We start from the raw sequence: 17,813 nt of genomic DNA, 5'->3' as shown, positions 1-17,813 counted from the left end.
GTCTTTCAGCCTACAAGAAAAGAGGAAAGAACATTTATCTAAGTCCACTTCAGAGACACTTGTACTTTCCTTAAGTGTTTGTAACGCAGGCTACTTCATATCTCACTCCTTTATCGGGTGCCTTTCAGATCTGTGGCCAAAAGATTTTGTAAGATTATGAAATGAGGTGCATTTTGTTCAAGATTAAATAGTAGGAAGGCACGTTGTTTGGTTTCATGTCAGCAAACTGCAACATCAAAGCGACTGCATATAGTGTATCAGCTTGAACTAATAATGGACACATGGAAGAGGCCATTATCCATCATTTTTCTGTTTATTCATAACTGGGTTCTATGTATTTAACGGCATTTTTAAAGGGGTTGTTAAAAAATGGGAAAACTTCTAGAATCACTGGCATGTGTACATATTCTTATTTCCAGAGTTAAAGTGGAGATGTTGCTGCGTGTCCTGAACTAACAGCAACACTTCCAAAAGCATCACAGTCCCCTTCTCTCCGATTCTCTCTGATTCTCTCTCTCCCTGTCCATCTTTTCCTCGTCCTGGGGTCTCAGCTGTTGCTCAGAGTGACTGACCAGGTGACTTGCGCTGCTGAGCGGGAACATTACACAGAAAATCCGCTCTCCGGTGAAGTGACTCGCAGGAAGTCACGACGCGCAGGCTTCCACTTTCCGCGAGTGTGCGCGGTGGCAACTCCCGGCTGTCGGAGCCGACGTTAAACGCTGCACGGCGCACGCACGCCTTTTGCTGACACTGACGTGGGCAGGCTATAGGCTACGTGTTCGGACACACTCGGCAAGTTGGGTTTCCTCTTTCATGGAAAGAAGGGATATTTGGAGCGCGGCCCCGAGTAGCCACAAGACTGGAAAATACTTGCCCTTGTATCACCAGCTGGGACTGGAAATGACATGGTGTGGTGAACAGCTCACACCGGTCCGAGCCAACACACTTTTGACCCTTTATGTTTTATATAATAGTCCATCCAACGAAAACAACGAAATGAAATATTCACATTAAAAAAAAAACCCACAAGAGTCACGTCGGAGGTGATCTTTATCGCGTTTATGCGCAATAATGTGCTCACCGATAATTTACCCCCCGGGAATGACTTGGAATAGCCACAATAAGACTTCATTTGTTGCCAAAATGAGGGCGTAATGTGTGTTTGATGGGGCTTTTTTTTTTTTTTTTTTTTTTTTTTTTTTTTTTAATGCGTGCGCCGAAACGCAACCTGTATTTGAAGTGTGGCTGATGAAACTGATCAAAAGCATGGCAATAGTGGATATTACTTCAGCCGGTCAGGCTATAATAAAATATCACAACATCAGGATGCCCTCTTTGTCGTTTTTTCGCTCCACACATATATATATAAATAAATAAATAAATAAATAAATAAATAGACCGGCACGTCTGATCTAGGCTCTGCGTTTTTAATAGCTGACTGCTGATGGTCACATGAGTCAACGTGTAGGTAGAACTTGCAGTGCCCTGTATCAGCCCACAGAGGACACACCTACCTCTCTTGTAAATGATCGACCAATCATCATCAACACACTGTATGGAAAGACACAGGCAGGGAAGGACGCGTTCTGTTCCGCCACAGAGAGCTGACAGCCGGGGCAGACGTATAAACTTTTGCGGGACGATTACGTGTCGGCGCGGTTTTCTCTTTCACTGAACGTCATCCTGGTCCACGGGGTTCAAGTTGCACATAGGAGTAGGCTACAAGTTTCAAATGCTCACATACGGGGAGACGGCTGGCGCAACAAGCATGGGATTATTTTTGTAATGTGGATTGCTACTCCCTTGCAAGAAATCAAAGGTCTGCTGCGGAACAATGTGAGACGTTGTGCATCTTGGATTCTCGTGTTTCTGGATATCTTGAAAATTATTGGCAACAGTTGAGAAGACAGAAGTGAACCCGCAAAGGATTGTACGCTCCAACCTTGGGACCAGCATGGATTTGCTATTACAACCCCCGGCCCCTTATTTAGAGAAGTTTTAGCCGGTCCACTTGTGTTGTTGTTGTTGTGCGTGTTGTAAACTTCATGTTTGAGGACAAATCGCCGCATTGGCCTGTTGAATTTTAAAACGTCGCCTGTCTTGGATTGGATTCTCTACACAATGTACTTTATTGACAGTTTGACACTATTATTTTTGACGCTGTCAGCTGTCAAGGTGAGTGTGTTCCGGATAACAAACTGGACTTAAAATAAATACACATATATATTAGTTGACCTTCACTTGCGAAATGTAGTGACTGGTCATTAATATCTAGCTTGTCCTTGTCTTTCCTCTGGCTAGGTCACCGCTCGTCTTTAAACAAGCTCAAATGTTTAGTCGCTTTGGGGAGATTTAAAACGCCATTACGCAAAGCTGCCACTATATAAACCTAACTCACACGCTCGTGGGTGATGCGCCTTTTGTACGGCAAATGTGGCATAAGTGATGATTTTGAAATAATGTTGTGAAGTTTGTCGCTGGTCGATTGTGGGCCTGCTCTAAAAACCACCTTGGAGATATTATTACGCTTTAAAGGCGCAGCGGCTCCGTTCTGAATTAGGACATGTTAGCAGGTTCACTCCGGGCTCACATGTTAGCCCGCTTCCAGTGAGAGCAGGCAGTAGTTTTCAAACTAAAAACCAGCCGACTGTCGTTTTTCTTTTTTCGGAACAGACCGAGTTTTACTTCATAGATCAACGCGGGCGTCCGCTCGGACTCGGATTTAAATGGCTGTATGAGAGCGCACTGTGAATCGTTCTCTATATAATCATTAATCGACTGTCGTATGGCTTTGAGCAAAGGTTTCAAGTCAAGGTGGAAGAAGGAAAAAACATTCAGCCACACACCGCTTCGGTAGGAGGCTGCGCGATTTCCCGCAACATGATTGGACTTTGCGAGATTTATAACCACACTTTGGATCTGATGTTTGAGGCGGAAACGTAGGTCCTCCCTAGCTCTCGCTCTCTCTCTCGTGGAGCATCTCATTACCCTTATAAAGTACGAGTCCTCTCCAGAGTCCAGTTAAAGTGTTTATTTAAATAACTAGTTAATTTAATGGCAGCTAAGCCGACCCAGTCCACACGGAACACGATCGGGATGATAGCTCAACGGCTCATTATCAGCCGACATATCATCACTCATTTTAAGGGTCCGTGTTCGCAGATTGACACCAGCACATTAATAATACAGTAGATAGAGTTTTTGGAGGGGCTGGGGTCTCTCAGCCCACAAGGTTGGACCCTCTCACGCCACCAGAAGTGGGCGGAGACTCCACACAATCCAACCTTTTTTCCATTAAGGAATAGAAGAGAGTTTCTAAGCTCAAAGCGCCGACTCATTCAGCACATGCCGGCTCTACAGGATCAGGTCTCATGCAATATTGGCGAGATATTGCGTGAGTTGCGCGCGCTTCTGTGTGGAAAAAAAAGGGGAAGGGAGAAAGGAGAGGGCTGTGCGTGTGTGTGCGCGCGTTAAGACGAGGGAGCGTTGCGCGTAACGAAAGGGATGGAAAGTTGCCAAAAATCCTTTGTGGCAAGACTGGTGTGGTGACAGCTACCCCCTGTGAGGGGGGAAAGTAGCAGGCTGACATTCTTACCGGTTTTAATGGCAACGGTTATTAATCCGTGTTGCTTAGAAGCCGTGGAGCCACACATTAAAATATTCGGTGGCTGAAACTCAACCAAGCAACACGGCAGTTAAGAAGGTTTCATTATGAAGCGTTGCCACGTAGCCGATGTGGCATATCTTAGGTCAGCTTGTCTGGCACATTGTACCTTTGGTCAGATGTTTGGCCATATAAGGTCTTAAACCCCACACTCAGTGAGATATATCCTATTAAACACACAATGAGTTGTTTTCTGGGGTAATTTATATAAAAAATAAAGTACAGTCTGTTATTTTTTACTCTCAAACACGCTTTAGGTTAAAATCACTGCTTATAGAAGACATAGTATGAACATTTGCCCCCTGTTGCCCCCCTATACTGTATGTAGGCCAAGCCAAGATAAGATACCTACTGTGGTTTTCATATTTTCAACAGAAATGTCAAAATGCAAATATATCTTTTGCACAACTTTGGATAAATAAAGGGCATGGGCAGTTTTTTTTATGGAAAAAAATGAATTCTTGCACAATGTACTGTAACTAACAGCATACTTTTTTTTCTTTTTTCTTGCAGAGTGCCCACATACCGAAGGAAACAGAAAGAGGTCCACATAACGGTAGGTGTCCTACAGGCACCGTGGGAATACAGTCTGTGGTGGTCTCCCTGTTTGGCACAAAGCCAAGCAGAAAGGGGCTGGTTTGAATTTCACCTTGACATTAGAGGAAAATTATCGCCTCCTAGTGGACAACTTTGTAGCTTGACCCTGCAGAGATTTATACCCCTGGACTGGCTTTTTTTTTTTTTTTTTTTTTAAATATATATATATATACCAGTTTCACCCTTAAATCTCATCCACTGAGCATCTCCATCCTGAGCAGCATTCCTTCTTATTTGAGGTTAAGCTGTGGAAATGTTATAGAGACCAGGATCTTTTATAGAACGGAATGTCACCCTCTTGGCCCACAATTTCATTTTGCACAATCCCCGCGTTGCCCAATCTAATTTGGACAATCAGAAGCTGAACTTGAAGACATTGTTCAGGCCTGAAGTGTTTGGTTTGGCCTCCCAGAGGGGAGTCGCGATGGGGTTGTTTTAGGCTCACTACTGCTCTGAGTGATGTTTTGGAGGTGTTGTCAGTCTGTGTGCTAATATCTTTCTCAAGAGCAGAACTCCTGCAAAGATGGAGGGTGGGTGGGTGGGTGGGTGGGTGGCGGGGGGGAGGAGTAGACTGAAGGTGAAACGGCAGACTACAGGCTGTTATCACACAGCTGTAGACAAGATGAATTGCAACAGGGCAGACATGGAGCTATAAAAAATGGGGTGACATTCAATTCCAGCAAAAACTAGAGGCCGCAGATGGGGTCAGCGTAGATTTATAGATAAAGTACTTGTTCATTTCAGTCGCCAATTATGTAATACAGTTTTTATCTGTTAAGGTGTGTGTTATTGGCATTCACAAGTTAGTCATACAGACTACAGGTCCACAGCCATTTTATAACTTTATATGCCATGACTCTGTCCTACAGTGATACCTTTAATGGAGGTGTACAACAAGAGCTTGTGTCAGCCTCGGGAGCTGCTGGTGGAAATTATGCAGGAGTATCCGGAGGAGGTGGAGCACATCTTCATCCCGTCCTGCGTGGTCTTGACACGCTGTGCCGGCTGCTGCAATGACGAGATGCTGCAGTGCACGCCAACGTCCACCTATAACATTACAATGGAGGTCAGCAGCACTAACACGAAGTGAATTTTCCTTTGCGTCACTTTTCATTTGTCTCCTTAAGCTCGACACCGAAGTACATTACTTTTGCCCAAATGTCACACTAGAGGGGTGCAGAGGCTGCGCAATTGTTCCCCTGACCGGCTTAGAGCCCTCCAAGAGCTTAGCATTAAAGCCCTTTCAGTCAGGCTAAGTGCCCATAGTCGCTCAAAGGCTGCTTAGGTGTGACCTTTGGGCAAAAATGAACTCTATTGTTGCATGAATTTTCATTTTCATATTTGTCCCATACGAGAGCCTGTGCGTGCGACTGTGGGTCGACATTTATCCTTGTGTTCGTGATGTTTTCCACCATCCTCTGACATGATTAGCTAAAGTAGAGTTTTTTTCAACCAATCAAAACTTGGTACATCCCAGCTCTTGCTGGATGGAAACCATTAAACCATCTAATCACGTGAGGAGCAGAGTAGAAAATCACAGAGCTCCTATATGACCTGTATTTGTATACGAATAAGTGCACCGGTCAAAACCTTAAAAGATTTTATAAATAGCATCATCATGCATGTATGTTTTTTCAGCTCTAACGTTTGACAATATGCTGTTTTCTCTTTTCGTCTTGCAGATTAAAAGAATAAGCCCTCTAAAGCAACAAAATGATGTTTTCTTGAGTTTTACAGAACACAGCGCATGTGAGTGTAGGTAAGAAACCCTGAACACACACTCGAACAAAACACCAACACAACAAAAATCACTGCTCCATTGTGTAGCAGAGCAGAGGCCGGGCCAAAATACGTAAGGTTATAGATTTTACTTCGCCCCTGACACATTCAGCAGATGCATATCAGGTAGATGTATGTCTTATCTCTGCTTCTTTTGCCTCTTGGATCTGGAAAAAAATAAAAAATACAGAGCGGGTTTAAACATATCATGATGGACGTCGTCCTCCATGTCGCTTAAGTTTATCCTCATTCCATCTCGTTGCTCAGGTAAAGGAGATACATTTGTCTGGGTACAGACCTAATATGTTGTTTTCCCGCTGTGGAATGTAGAGGCAGGTTAAAGAACTGTATAGGTGTGATTGCTGTAGTTATGATGCGGTGCATCATACATGGTGTCAGGGTGTACAGGTTTATGAATGTTATGGGTTAGTTTGCCATTTATTCTTCAGGTTTTACTCCAGTCTATCTATAAAGTTTACATAGAGATAAGCGCTGTCAACCAAATTTGGCTCAAATTAGTGACATTAGTTTAAACCTTAGTGTCATTTGGTTGTTGTTTAACTTTTACTGCCAAAGCACAATTAAATTACATTTAAAAGCCAAACAGATGTCTCCAAGCTAATCCTTACCAGATATGTCACCTTCGCTTGCCGCGTGTCGTGTCATCTTGAGCCCACTTTGAAATGTGGGATTTTTCGTTTTTGCAGATTATGTTGGCAGAGAATTGAGCTGTGTGACATGAATTAACAAACTGTGACACAGAAGCTCTGGGGGGACATGCATCATCCTCCCACGTTTCGGGAAAATCCAACAAGAAAACAAACAGTGAAGGGGCGACATCTGGCTCAGGGCCGAGTCGCTCAGTTTATATCTCTTTATGTCTCCCGTTTGAGCGGCTTGTTCTAACTTTGAACGATTGTCTGGAGTGAGCCTTTACCACTCTGTCTTTCCCTAAAGATATATCACTTTGCACTTACAGCTGGTCTAATTCAGTAGTTCATGACTAAGTTGAAGCTATAAACGTTTAAGGCACCTAAAAAAATTGTTGTTTCTGTAGCTCTGTTTTAAATTCCTGACATCAGGCCATGATATATACTGTAGAAATGTCATTTTAACTAAACTACTCCACGTTTACCTCAAGTGGAATTCAATGCAGCTGTAAATGAAAAATTTGTACCATTGTTACCTTTGTTTAAGTAAAGAATATGAATTCCTACGTCCTAAGTCTTCAGAAACTGCGAAAGCTTTCAAAAGAGAATAATTGGCAGCTGACATAAACGAACCACATGCCGTACAGGAGAGGAACAAGTCAGAGTTTTAGGAGCTTTAAAAACCATTAAATCTTGATGTTTCTTTCCAAGGAAAACACACGTGTGCATGTTGCCAGCAGTTCCTCATAAGACCAATGTGTGGACCAATCTTGCCATCTGTCCACACTTCAAACACATAACTGCTGGATTGTTGTGAGATCTCACGAATCTCGCTTGGATCCAGGTGCCCCGCGAATGGCAGTGCGTAAAGCACGCGCGGGCGCTGAGAGTTCGGTCACCATCAGATAACATACAGATACACCAAATGCGCACATTTCACGCTGCATTCAGCACACTTACGTAGAGCTGTTGCACCATGAGCCCATGGCCTTAGTGAAGGAAATACTGTTTCCTAACACTTTTGGCCAACTGTTACCTCTAGAGTGTGCCAAAAGATTTATTGCTCCACACTGTTACGGCAACAGCAAGAGTTGTCACATGGGCGAGAAGTGAAACAAACATGGCTTCTTGCTATTGTATTCCATCGTCCATCTATTAATCAATGAGCACACCCCTTTGTGTCTCTCCCTGGGTGTATATTGTGTTATTTCCCAACAACTCCGCTTCATTTACCAAGCCAAGTATTTTGAAAGTGAAAGCCAGTTTTATCAAAGTTTCTGGTAAAGGTCAGAGATGTAACTCGATTTGAAAAGGGCTGATGAGTGCTCACCCATGATAATATCAGATAATCAGCCTCTGGCCTCTGATGATCTGGATATGTATCTGTTTACCAGGAAACAATTGCACGCCGTGATCTAATGCCATGTTGTTTTGTTCCTGCCTTTCAGGTTAAAGAAAGAAGCGAAAGTACAGAAAGAAAAGTGAGTACAGCGCTCTTTCTGCATGGAGATTGGGATTTTGGAGGGAAACAAAGGGGACTTGAGATTTGATCTTTTTCCCGTTGTGATTTGCAAACAAACTCTCACTCTCAGTCGTCTGCGACTCTCAGCCTTTCTGACATCATATTATAGGCTCTATTGTGCACCGCATTTCTCTCACATACTTGCAAAAACAAAAAGAAAGCCCATCAAGTACAACAGTATTTCATGAAGTGGACGAGCTACATGAGATCATCTTATAGTGAGCACAGGTTAGCATGCTGCTCTCAGGTGAATAACACGGGGAATACCGACTAAATCCACTCAGGTGAATGAGTGACGCTTGATGAGGTCATTGCCCTCTCTACCTGCCCTTTACACCTTTCTACCCTCCTCTATCTCCTTCCTCTCATCTCTTCTTTACTGTTTACATCCTACTTAACTTTTGTTACTTCTATTCCTAACTGCTGTGACTTAGATAACAGTGTTTTTGAAGACCCGTTAAAAGTTTGTGTTTATAGTCCTTGCTTGAGTGATCCTCCCTGCCCATGCTACAGAAATCAGTGTGCTTAAGGGTCATTAAAACTCTTTAATCCTGCTTCCCCGAGTTGTTGTTAATATTTTTCCATTGTGGGGTTGTTGTTGGTTGGTATTTTGGTTTTATGTCGGGTCATTTGTTATAGATAAGTCTTAGCTTTGAGACCTTCTCTTTAACCTTGCTTTAACTGTTTACGAGGCCGGCTTTGGGGACGTGCTTCTGCAAAGTATTGGTCTTTGGGTCGTTCAACTTCTGTTTCTGATGCTGTTATGCATTCGTTCTAGTTTTAACGTGGGGTTCTAACCTCTCCTCTCAGTAGCGGAAGGTCTCCAAGTTTGTCAGAGTGAGTCGTGAGTTGCTGAGGTTGTGGAACAAGTTTCTGGAGGTCCACAGTCAAACTGGACTTCTGCACAGTTAAAAGTGGGAATTTTGGGTTTGCAACACATCAGCCTCGTCCTGTCGACGGATTAGATGTTGTCACATTTGTCATCCAGTGGCCAACGGGGTGTCACTTTGACCCATTTATGAATTTCACACTCCGTATGTTACTGAGTGATTTGGATACACAGCGTTTCCTTGAAATGTCAAAACGTTATTTTTAGCCATGCCAGCAGCTTGGCTCTAAGGACAGCAATGCCAGTCTGTTTTGCCATACAGTCCACTTTTTCCAGACTGAAAATCACTACAATTATTGGACTGTAATTGGATTCCGCGCACTCGTGATCCTCTGAGTATTAATCTCAACTGTGGCCAATCTCCTGACTTTTCTTCTAGTGCAACAATGACATTCATATTTGGCTCATGTGAAATATTTCAACAATTACTGGACGGGGCGTCATGAAATTTGGGACGCACGTTCATGGTCTCCAGAGGATAAATCTTAGTAACTTTAGCCCCTGATTTTTCACATAGCACTTAAATTGCTTGGACTGAGTATTTGTAAAACTAACTACATTCTCACCAGCTGCAGAAAATTAGCAAATGTCATCATGCTAACACGCTAAACAGCTACCGTGGACATGGCAAAACTGCTAAACATCAACATGCTAGCATTGTAACTGTGAGCAAGTTAGCATGCTGATGTTAGAAATTAGCTCAAAGCACTACTGTGCTTAAACCAAACCTCCCAGAGCTGCTAGCATGGCTGTAGGCTGCTAAGGCCCTACTTTCATGGTGTCATATGCATAATGTTCCGACACTGAAATTCACTCGTTGCCAAATCTTGTGGTATTTCAGCCCAGTCCGAGGAGAGTTTGTGAAATAGTCACAAGATAATATATCAAACTGATTTGTGCCCATTTTAAACGGTGTATTTTTATCCCAAATCCTGATTTTTCCTAAACTTGCTCAGACTCAACCAAAGCAAATGAAAACAAGAGAAAGAAAAGACACAAAATGAAAAAAAAAAAAAACATCGATCAAGCGTAGAAACACATCAGGACTTCAAACCTGACCTTCTGGATGGCAGTTCTGTACTTGATTGGGACCACCACCGCTCAAGCCTTGTCGGCTTTTTTGACTGCCGCAATTTAAGTAACTATTTCACAAACTCCCAAGAGTCTGGGCCTTTAAATACATATAGTGCAGGCCCAGAAGGCACTGTCGAGTAAAATACATTATTTTCCATGAAAAAAAGGAAAAATTCATGCCTGTAATGGGTTGATTAAATTGACTGCCATTTTTGGTGTCCGTCGCACTGGTGTGAGGAGAGGCACCACCAGGTTCCCTCCGATGGAATCAATTCGATCGAGGAACCAAACCCTGAATCCCATATTTCCAGAGACTGTGCCGTCACCTTTTGTGACCTGTGTGGCAAACCTAATATACCTGTGGCAGAATTGGATTTTGATGCTTATTTTTCGGGGAAAACATTTGTCACTCCAGACAGAAAGCAGATGTTTATGAGATCAAGGACATAACTTGATTATGAAGCGCTGACCTGCTGCTGCGTTATGAGTAAAATGAAAAAAAAAAGAAAAAGACGATGTGACTAAATGACAATCACGTAAGGTCACATGTGCTGGGATGTGTGTACGATTCAGAGGTCATGGGACTGTGCCTGACCTTATTATATGTTGTGGACGTATAGTATTTACAATACTATTATTGATGCTTTCCAGCTGGGGCGATAAACTGTTTTATTATTATTTTTATTTACATTTTTATTTATTTATTTTTCTACTATTGTATATTTTTTTCTGCCTTTTAAACTCAGAATAATGTATTGTACATAAACTAGCTGTCATTAGCAGATACAGAGACTTGTAATCATTATTTTTATTTTATTGTTGTGTTTATTTATAACGAAGGTTTTTAGTAGAGTTGTATACTGCTTTTCTTACTGTAGGTAGAGAGCTTTTTCCCTTACTTGACTTGCATTTGATGATGCTTATGAAATCCATCCTGCACCTGTGAAACTCTGGGTGTATGCTTCATAAGCACACAAAAGTGTGTTCTCATTGTTCTGTGGCTTAAAAAAACAAGTTGAGTCAGCTATAAAGAGACGACCCAGATAGGTTGAAAGATACCATTTTAGTATATCCAAGGACTTTGTCCTCAATTCTCGTGGGAAGCTTCTGCCTGGGGCAAGCTTCAGACTAATAATTGCTGTCACTCTCTGTAGACACACTGTGCTGTTTTTTTTTGTTTTTTTAAAGAAAAAATCAATATCTTTTGAACCCAAGTTGGACAATAAAGAGATTTTCTCACGAACCATTCACAAGCTCCAAGATGTGTTGAAACCGCGCACAGTGGGTAGATTATTCTGGGTGTGTCTTGAGATATTAAGACACACATTTCAATGGCTGCCTCTACCTTTTAAAAAGGTAATTTAAATTCAACTTTTGGTTGAGTTGTTTCCCTGCAGTCTTCGAATTCACATCGTCCCTCAGTGAAGGGCTCGCGATGTGGTCCACGAACACTTGTGTAACCACAAATCAATCAGTAAAAGTAATCAAACAACAAATGGCTTTTTGATTTCTATACATTTAATTTAAGATTGGTGTTAATTGGGGTTGATTTTAGCAGTTTTTAGTTTAAGATCTCTCTCGCCAGTCTCTCAGGCATCTCTCTGCGTTGTTGTCCTTTTTCTCTTGCAGAAAATCCCGGACAGGCAAGGGTAAAGGCCTAAAGAGAAAACGAAAGAAAAACCGCGACAAAACTATTCACGATGCGTATGTCAGCTCTGCCTTCTCCACCTACCTGCACTTGAGTGTTGCGCTTCTCATAATTAAGCTAATTTGGGAGGAGCTCTTTTGCCCCTTTTAATATGTGCCACTTAATTTGCCCGTTAGCCACACCAATTAGCATGTTGCTTCCGTGTATTGTCCTAACTCTGTCTCGTCAGCCATGTTCTACACATTCAGAATATCAGTGTCTCGGCAGCCCTGTTAGACACCGTGTTTTGCTAACGTAGCTTTAGCGAAACTTTATGTAACAGCAGTAATCGGGGATTTTGCAACACATTTGGCCACATCCCATCTTGCAAAACCTGAACCATAACCCATCACAAACCCTCAAAATCTCCAACTTATCTCCTCCTAACCTTAGCAGCACCACGTTTGCAACAATGTCACTCCTTGTGGATGAGACTTGAGCAATGTTTGGGATGAGATGCAGCAATGTATCATAAAAAACTGCCAAAACCCGAGGCTCACATTGATTCAAACGTCCTGTCAGATAGCTAGCTGTCTGATTGATGATGGACACGTTTAAAGAAGCTGGCATAAACAGATCTTAGATCAGCTGTTATCTGTAACCTGAACCTTCTACTGAAACAGATCACAGATCCACCAGCATGGCTTTGCAGACTGGCTCATACTGTTGTGGTATCTGCGTTGGGATCACCATGATGGGAATCATGGACCTGTGTTCACCTGTGTTGAGTCTGTGCTGCTTTGCTGTGTCTCGTACCCGTCTCCTTTTACCTCTTTGTTCTTTTCATCTTTACAAACTGGTTTTGCTGTCCTGTGCCTAATGCTGGTACTTTTTATGTAATGTGAAGATATGAGTGTTGGCTATCTATTGGCCTTTTTTCGAGGGATGAGGGAGGCTGTGGGGGATTTGTAAACCAGCCTATTGTTTAGCAAGTACTGTTTTTGTTTCTTTGTTTACCTTATTTTTGTCTCTGAAAGCATACAGAATAACTCGTATTTTATTTAAAACTAATATGAAGATGATCTCATGTCTCTTCAGTGCTCATACTGTGAATGGATTCCTGTTTGTATGTTCATGTGTAATTTGTACATGGAGATGTCAGTGTCAGAGTATCTGAGCCTTCCTTCCTGCTAAGAAATGTAATTTAGACCATTTTCCGCCTCTGTTTTGAATCTTATGTCTCTCTGTGGGAAACGTAGCCTTCAGTTTTCACTCAATAAAATGAAATCTTTCTTAAAGGTGCACCAAACAGACCCTTGAGTGTTCTTTATCAAGAGCTGACTGTTTGTAAGAGTGAGAGCGACAAGTGTGCGGTTAAAGCCCACTACGGCATATGTCTTTTTGTGTTGCATGACCTGCCCATGAGCTTTGCTCACTGCATGCCTAACACACACCAGTCGTTTACGAGTGGTCCAATCAGTGAGGAAGGGATAGCCGGTGTGGGGAGGAAAACTTTACTGCTTGGGGGTTTTTTTTTTGCTTGCTTTGTGGAACCTGTGTGCAATACTACCCAACAGTCACATGCAAACCAGCTTGGCAGTGGCCTGGAGGAGAATATGAAAGAGTTGACCTAAGGGCGACCTTTCTTACGGGTGGTAACAGTACACTGTGATAATCTGCCTCTCCCTCTTCCTCCCCATCTCTGTCTGTCTCTCTGTCTGTCCAGTGTTTGTGAGCCATGTTGTGATCACTGCTCAGAGAGGAGAAAGCGTTTGTTTGTACAGGATCCTGCCACCTGCCGGTGCTCCTGCAAACACACAGATGAATACTGTAAAGAGCGCCAGCTAGAGCTCAATGAGAGGACCTGCAAGTAAGTGTAATTGGTACAGAGCAAAACTCAAATTGGAGCTTTCAGGTGTTGTTGGCCAGTTATAACAATGACTTGCCATAGTGGATCCTTAGCTGTTTACACAATTTTTCTTGCATTTTATAGTCACTACTACAAACTACTATAATATCATATCCAACTCAGTCAAAGACATACCATGTGTACAAACGCAACACTGCAGCGAGTTGAATAACACCAGCTTCACAGACTGATTCCTGTCTAGAGACGAGCCATGAAAATGGAAAAGGGATTACATTTTTAGCCAACAGACAGATAGAAAAAAAAAAGCTGGAAAGTGACATCAGACTAAACGGCTGGCGGGTGTCATGGGAGCAACAATTACGGTGATGTAAAATAAGCAGACTGTCATGTTGGAAGAATGTGTGCAGTTTCCTGTAGTCCTTTAAATGCTGACAAAGAATGTGTAATCTCGTAGTGACGTGACACTTAAGAGTTATGATGTGACAACGCAGTTCCTCTCAGCTGTGAGGAATGTTTTAGCGTCTCCACAAGTGCATTTTGTTGGGCTTTTTAAACCAAAACGTTAGCAGTTGTGCAGCTTTTCGTCCGCGACGCTTGTTGGTTTCTGCAGCCATTAGCAACTGCAGCAAACTACTTTAACTCGCGTGACTGAGCAAAGGACTGTCTCTGGAGAATAGAAGAAGAAGTGCATGGCACCCATTGTTGTCGTATTAGCATTAGTGGATTTCTTTGTCTTCATCTGGTTACATGGTTGAAGTTGAAGACCACTAGCTGAAGTGAAGTAGTAGTTCCAGCTTGCTCAGTTGAAAAAATAAAAAATTAAAAAATCTACCGTACGCCAGTAAGCAGCGTACGTTACTGTCTGGGGAACCCTGGAGTGTTTAGCAGTGAAGGCCACTGATATTTCCCCTATGCTGAGCACACAATGACCAAGCGTGACCAGTCACGATGTCCATGAGTCACCGCTGGAGTGTTCTCGCTGACATTGTTACGCCGTCTCCAGCTTAAAAAACGAACTGCCGTAACAAACACAAGCGATTGGTCGATTGAGCTCTGCGTCACTGGAGTGCGGTCACGGTTCAGCCACAAGTGAGGGGCGTCGGTTTGTTGATTCGTCTTACCCGCTTCCATTGAACACGAGTTGTAGCCCGTGCCTGGTTGGTGATGTGAACAAAGCATTGGAAAAGGGCAGAGACAAAACCAGAGCTAAAAGGAGGTGAACGTTGGAGCTCGAACCAGAGTTGCAGACGCTAAAAGAGGGCTAATGCTAACTAGCGTGAATGTCACCAGGATTATTCCAGCTCTGTGTGTTTGTGTGTCATATTGTCGCCAGATACTTTTTGTCCTCATGATTCTTTTTTCTTTTGTTTTTGTTTAGATGTGACAAGCCAAGAAGATGAGAGAAGTGGGCGCACCAGATGTACAAGATGAAGGAATATAGAGATATTTCACAGCACAGCACTTTGACCTTTGAACCGTAAGCTCTTCTTCTCTGTGGAAAGCATTCCCCTTGGACTGACTGAGAGAGAACAAAAAGAAAGACTGAAGTTTCCTCCCACTGTATATCTGTGTGTATATAGACCATGATAAAAGAAAAAAAAGAGTACAGAGTTGTTATGCTGCTACAGAACATAACTAAACATCATACGACTAAAAGCAAAATAGCTGCCATGTGGTTTTGCATTTCTAACAGGCTTGCAGTGCAGGTGTAGTCTTATTGTCAATTCATTGTATGCAATTACTTCACTGGATATGAGTCTACTGTGGTTGTGTGTCAATCATAACTTTGCAAAACCTCTAGATATATTTAACTGCTAAAACAGTGGGTGAGACTGAAGAGGACATGGGCGTGCTCTCCTCTCAAAAATGATGGATGGACTTTTGTCGGCCGATGCCTGCTTTTTGCTTTTGGACTAAAAAAGCTGAACGACGGGGACAGCTGACGCAAAAGCTTGAATCGGTCTCTTCAAGATATCGCTTCCTTTGCCTCTGAGGACAGTGAGGCGGGACTGACGTGGACTTAAAACAGTGCCGCTGTTGGGATCAGAGGGGACTCCAGAGTGCCATATACTTTTAAAGGGATACTGGTCATCAATATAGCATTTATTGTTTTGCTATGTCCTTCAAGAAAACCACTGAAAATATCCTATACTGTAGCTTGATTCCATTTGAAAACTGTGCCTCACAAAATGTACTGAGAAATCTTTCGAGTGCTTTTTAAATTATTTTTGTTTTCTTTTTCAGGAGAGGGGGTTGTCAAAGTAGTTTTGCTAGCTGTTGAACTCAACAGAGAATTGATAATACATCATCTTCTCTGAACTTGTACATACTTAATATCCCTTTATGCAATAGTCCATTCTAGATAATTTATAATGTTATAGAGTATTTTCAGTATTCTTCTTCTATCCATATTTAATTTGGTCTATTTATGTATGCAGTGTTATTTACCTGTGGCTGTCCTATCTCCCCCATGTGTAAGGTCACTGATGGCTTCTATCAGCACGGAGACTGTCCGTGCTTTTCTATGAAACAAAAAAGGAAAAAAAACTACAAAAAAAAAAACAAACAAAAAATGATTTGTTAACATTCCCTACGTGGATCATCTGTACTGACGTGCGGATGACATCTCCTCCTTTTCAACCCCTCTCATCTAAGGGTGTGGGTGTTGTTGTTGTGTAGAATTTTAACTTGTGTCGCGTCTGCGTGTTTGTGTCCATGTGTGAGTATGAATGTGTGTTCACCTGCCTCTGCTGCATTTTGATGTGCACATCTGTGTGTAGGTATTAGTAAGTTGTATTTAAGTATTTAAGTAAGTAGCGGACCTGTGTTTTGTCCGTCGTGCAAAATGCAAATACGAATAAACTACTGCTAGCAGCTCAGCATACACTACCACGACACCACCACTGTTTTAAATTTGGATAACGATCTGCATCCTTTCTCCCATCAGTCTTAGAGCCCTTATTTTTAGATCTCTTTGTCTCTTCTTCACTATTAACATGTTTTCTGTGTCTATGTAAAACAGTAAAGCATATTTATTTTCAAATCATATTGTTTTTATATAAAATAAGGAAAAGGTTGCTGTGTTGTGAATGCTGTGTTTCCAAGAGATTTAATTAGGCAACAGTTTTCCGTGATTTTATTTTTTTGTGCAGCGAGCTGATACTCACACCTCTAATAAGAACCTCTGCAGAATGTAATCTGAAAGAAAACAGAACAGAGAAATAAGAAATTCCTGCACGCTTTTCATGACAGACAGACAGATACTAAGCCTAATGAATAAAATGGCACTTTGAAGCAGTGTGCAATAATTTCATCTGTTTAAACCGACCGTAGCAGGCAATCATTTAGGAGCGCAGGAGAAAACAGAGGAACGTTCTGCTTACCGTTTCTCAGCCAAAGGTTTATGTTTCAATGGGAAAATAACTGGAAGAGGGGAAATGGGATCGAGCTAGTTACACAACTGAAGCAGTTTATTTGGGGAGGCCTTTGTCTGAAGGTTTTGGTAATTGTAAAATATCCAGTGTGTAGGATTTAGTGGCATCTAGCAGTGAGGTTGCAGAATGCGTGTAGGAGAACCTACGGTGGCTGCCACTTCTATGTAAAAATGTGAAGGTCTCTCTCTAGAGTCTAGTGTTTGTTCCGTCCGAACTGATCCGTAGCTGGAATACAAGGACCTGGAAAAAGACTTGCTCCTAGCTATGAAAGGCTCATTCTAAGTTAACGAAAAAACAATGATTAGTATTTATTGGTCTTAACCATACTATATTCAGTTTCTGCTAAAGAAAAATCGATTGGAACGCTGGTCCTTTAACAAGGTGGGTGCAGGTTATAAGCTGAAAATCCGTCTGATTACTGGGAGAAGATAGCTGCACTGAAGAGATGACTTGGGGTTGTTGAGGTGATGGTTAGTCGGACCATTTTTCCTAACTGCATAAGAACACAGAATTCTATCCATATCTAATCCTCATAAGCACTGGATAAACAATCACGCTGTTGGAAAACATTATATGGAAACAATTTAAATTTTATAATAGTTACCTTTCTTTGACATTTGATAAAACTCATCCGTCTATGCTAAACCCGCCTACCTGACTCACTAGAAACAACCCAAAACCTGAATAACAGCAATAAATAATTAAGG

General features: G+C 42.1%; 1 protein-coding gene across 2 annotated transcripts; it reads left to right on the top strand.

The window, feature by feature from the left end:
* The first annotated feature begins 1,537 nt into the window (after positions 1-1,537).
* Positions 1,538-16,966, top strand: vegfab (vascular endothelial growth factor Ab). 2 transcript variants are annotated; one of them, XM_047573385.1, is made up of 8 exons: positions 1,538-2,175; positions 4,178-4,220; positions 5,131-5,327; positions 5,944-6,020; positions 8,139-8,171; positions 11,805-11,879; positions 13,529-13,672; positions 15,051-16,966. In XM_047573385.1, the coding sequence occupies exons 1-8, from the start codon at positions 2,122-2,124 to the stop codon at positions 15,070-15,072; spliced, it is 645 nt and encodes a 214-aa protein (XP_047429341.1). In that variant the 5' UTR covers positions 1,538-2,121; the 3' UTR covers positions 15,073-16,966. The 2 variants fall into 2 exon arrangements, with proteins under 2 accessions (XP_047429341.1, XP_047429342.1); XM_047573386.1 differs by lacking the exon at positions 11,805-11,879 and having other exon boundaries at positions 1,540-2,175.
* The last annotated feature ends 847 nt before the right edge of the window (positions 16,967-17,813 follow it).

The sequence above is a fragment of the Mugil cephalus genome, chromosome 21 (genome assembly GCF_022458985.1).
Source record: "Mugil cephalus isolate CIBA_MC_2020 chromosome 21, CIBA_Mcephalus_1.1, whole genome shotgun sequence".
Classification (NCBI taxonomy): Eukaryota; Metazoa; Chordata; class Actinopteri; order Mugiliformes; family Mugilidae; genus Mugil; species Mugil cephalus.
The sequence above is the reverse complement of the archived record's forward strand: the minus strand, read 5'-3'. Positions and strand labels throughout refer to the sequence as shown.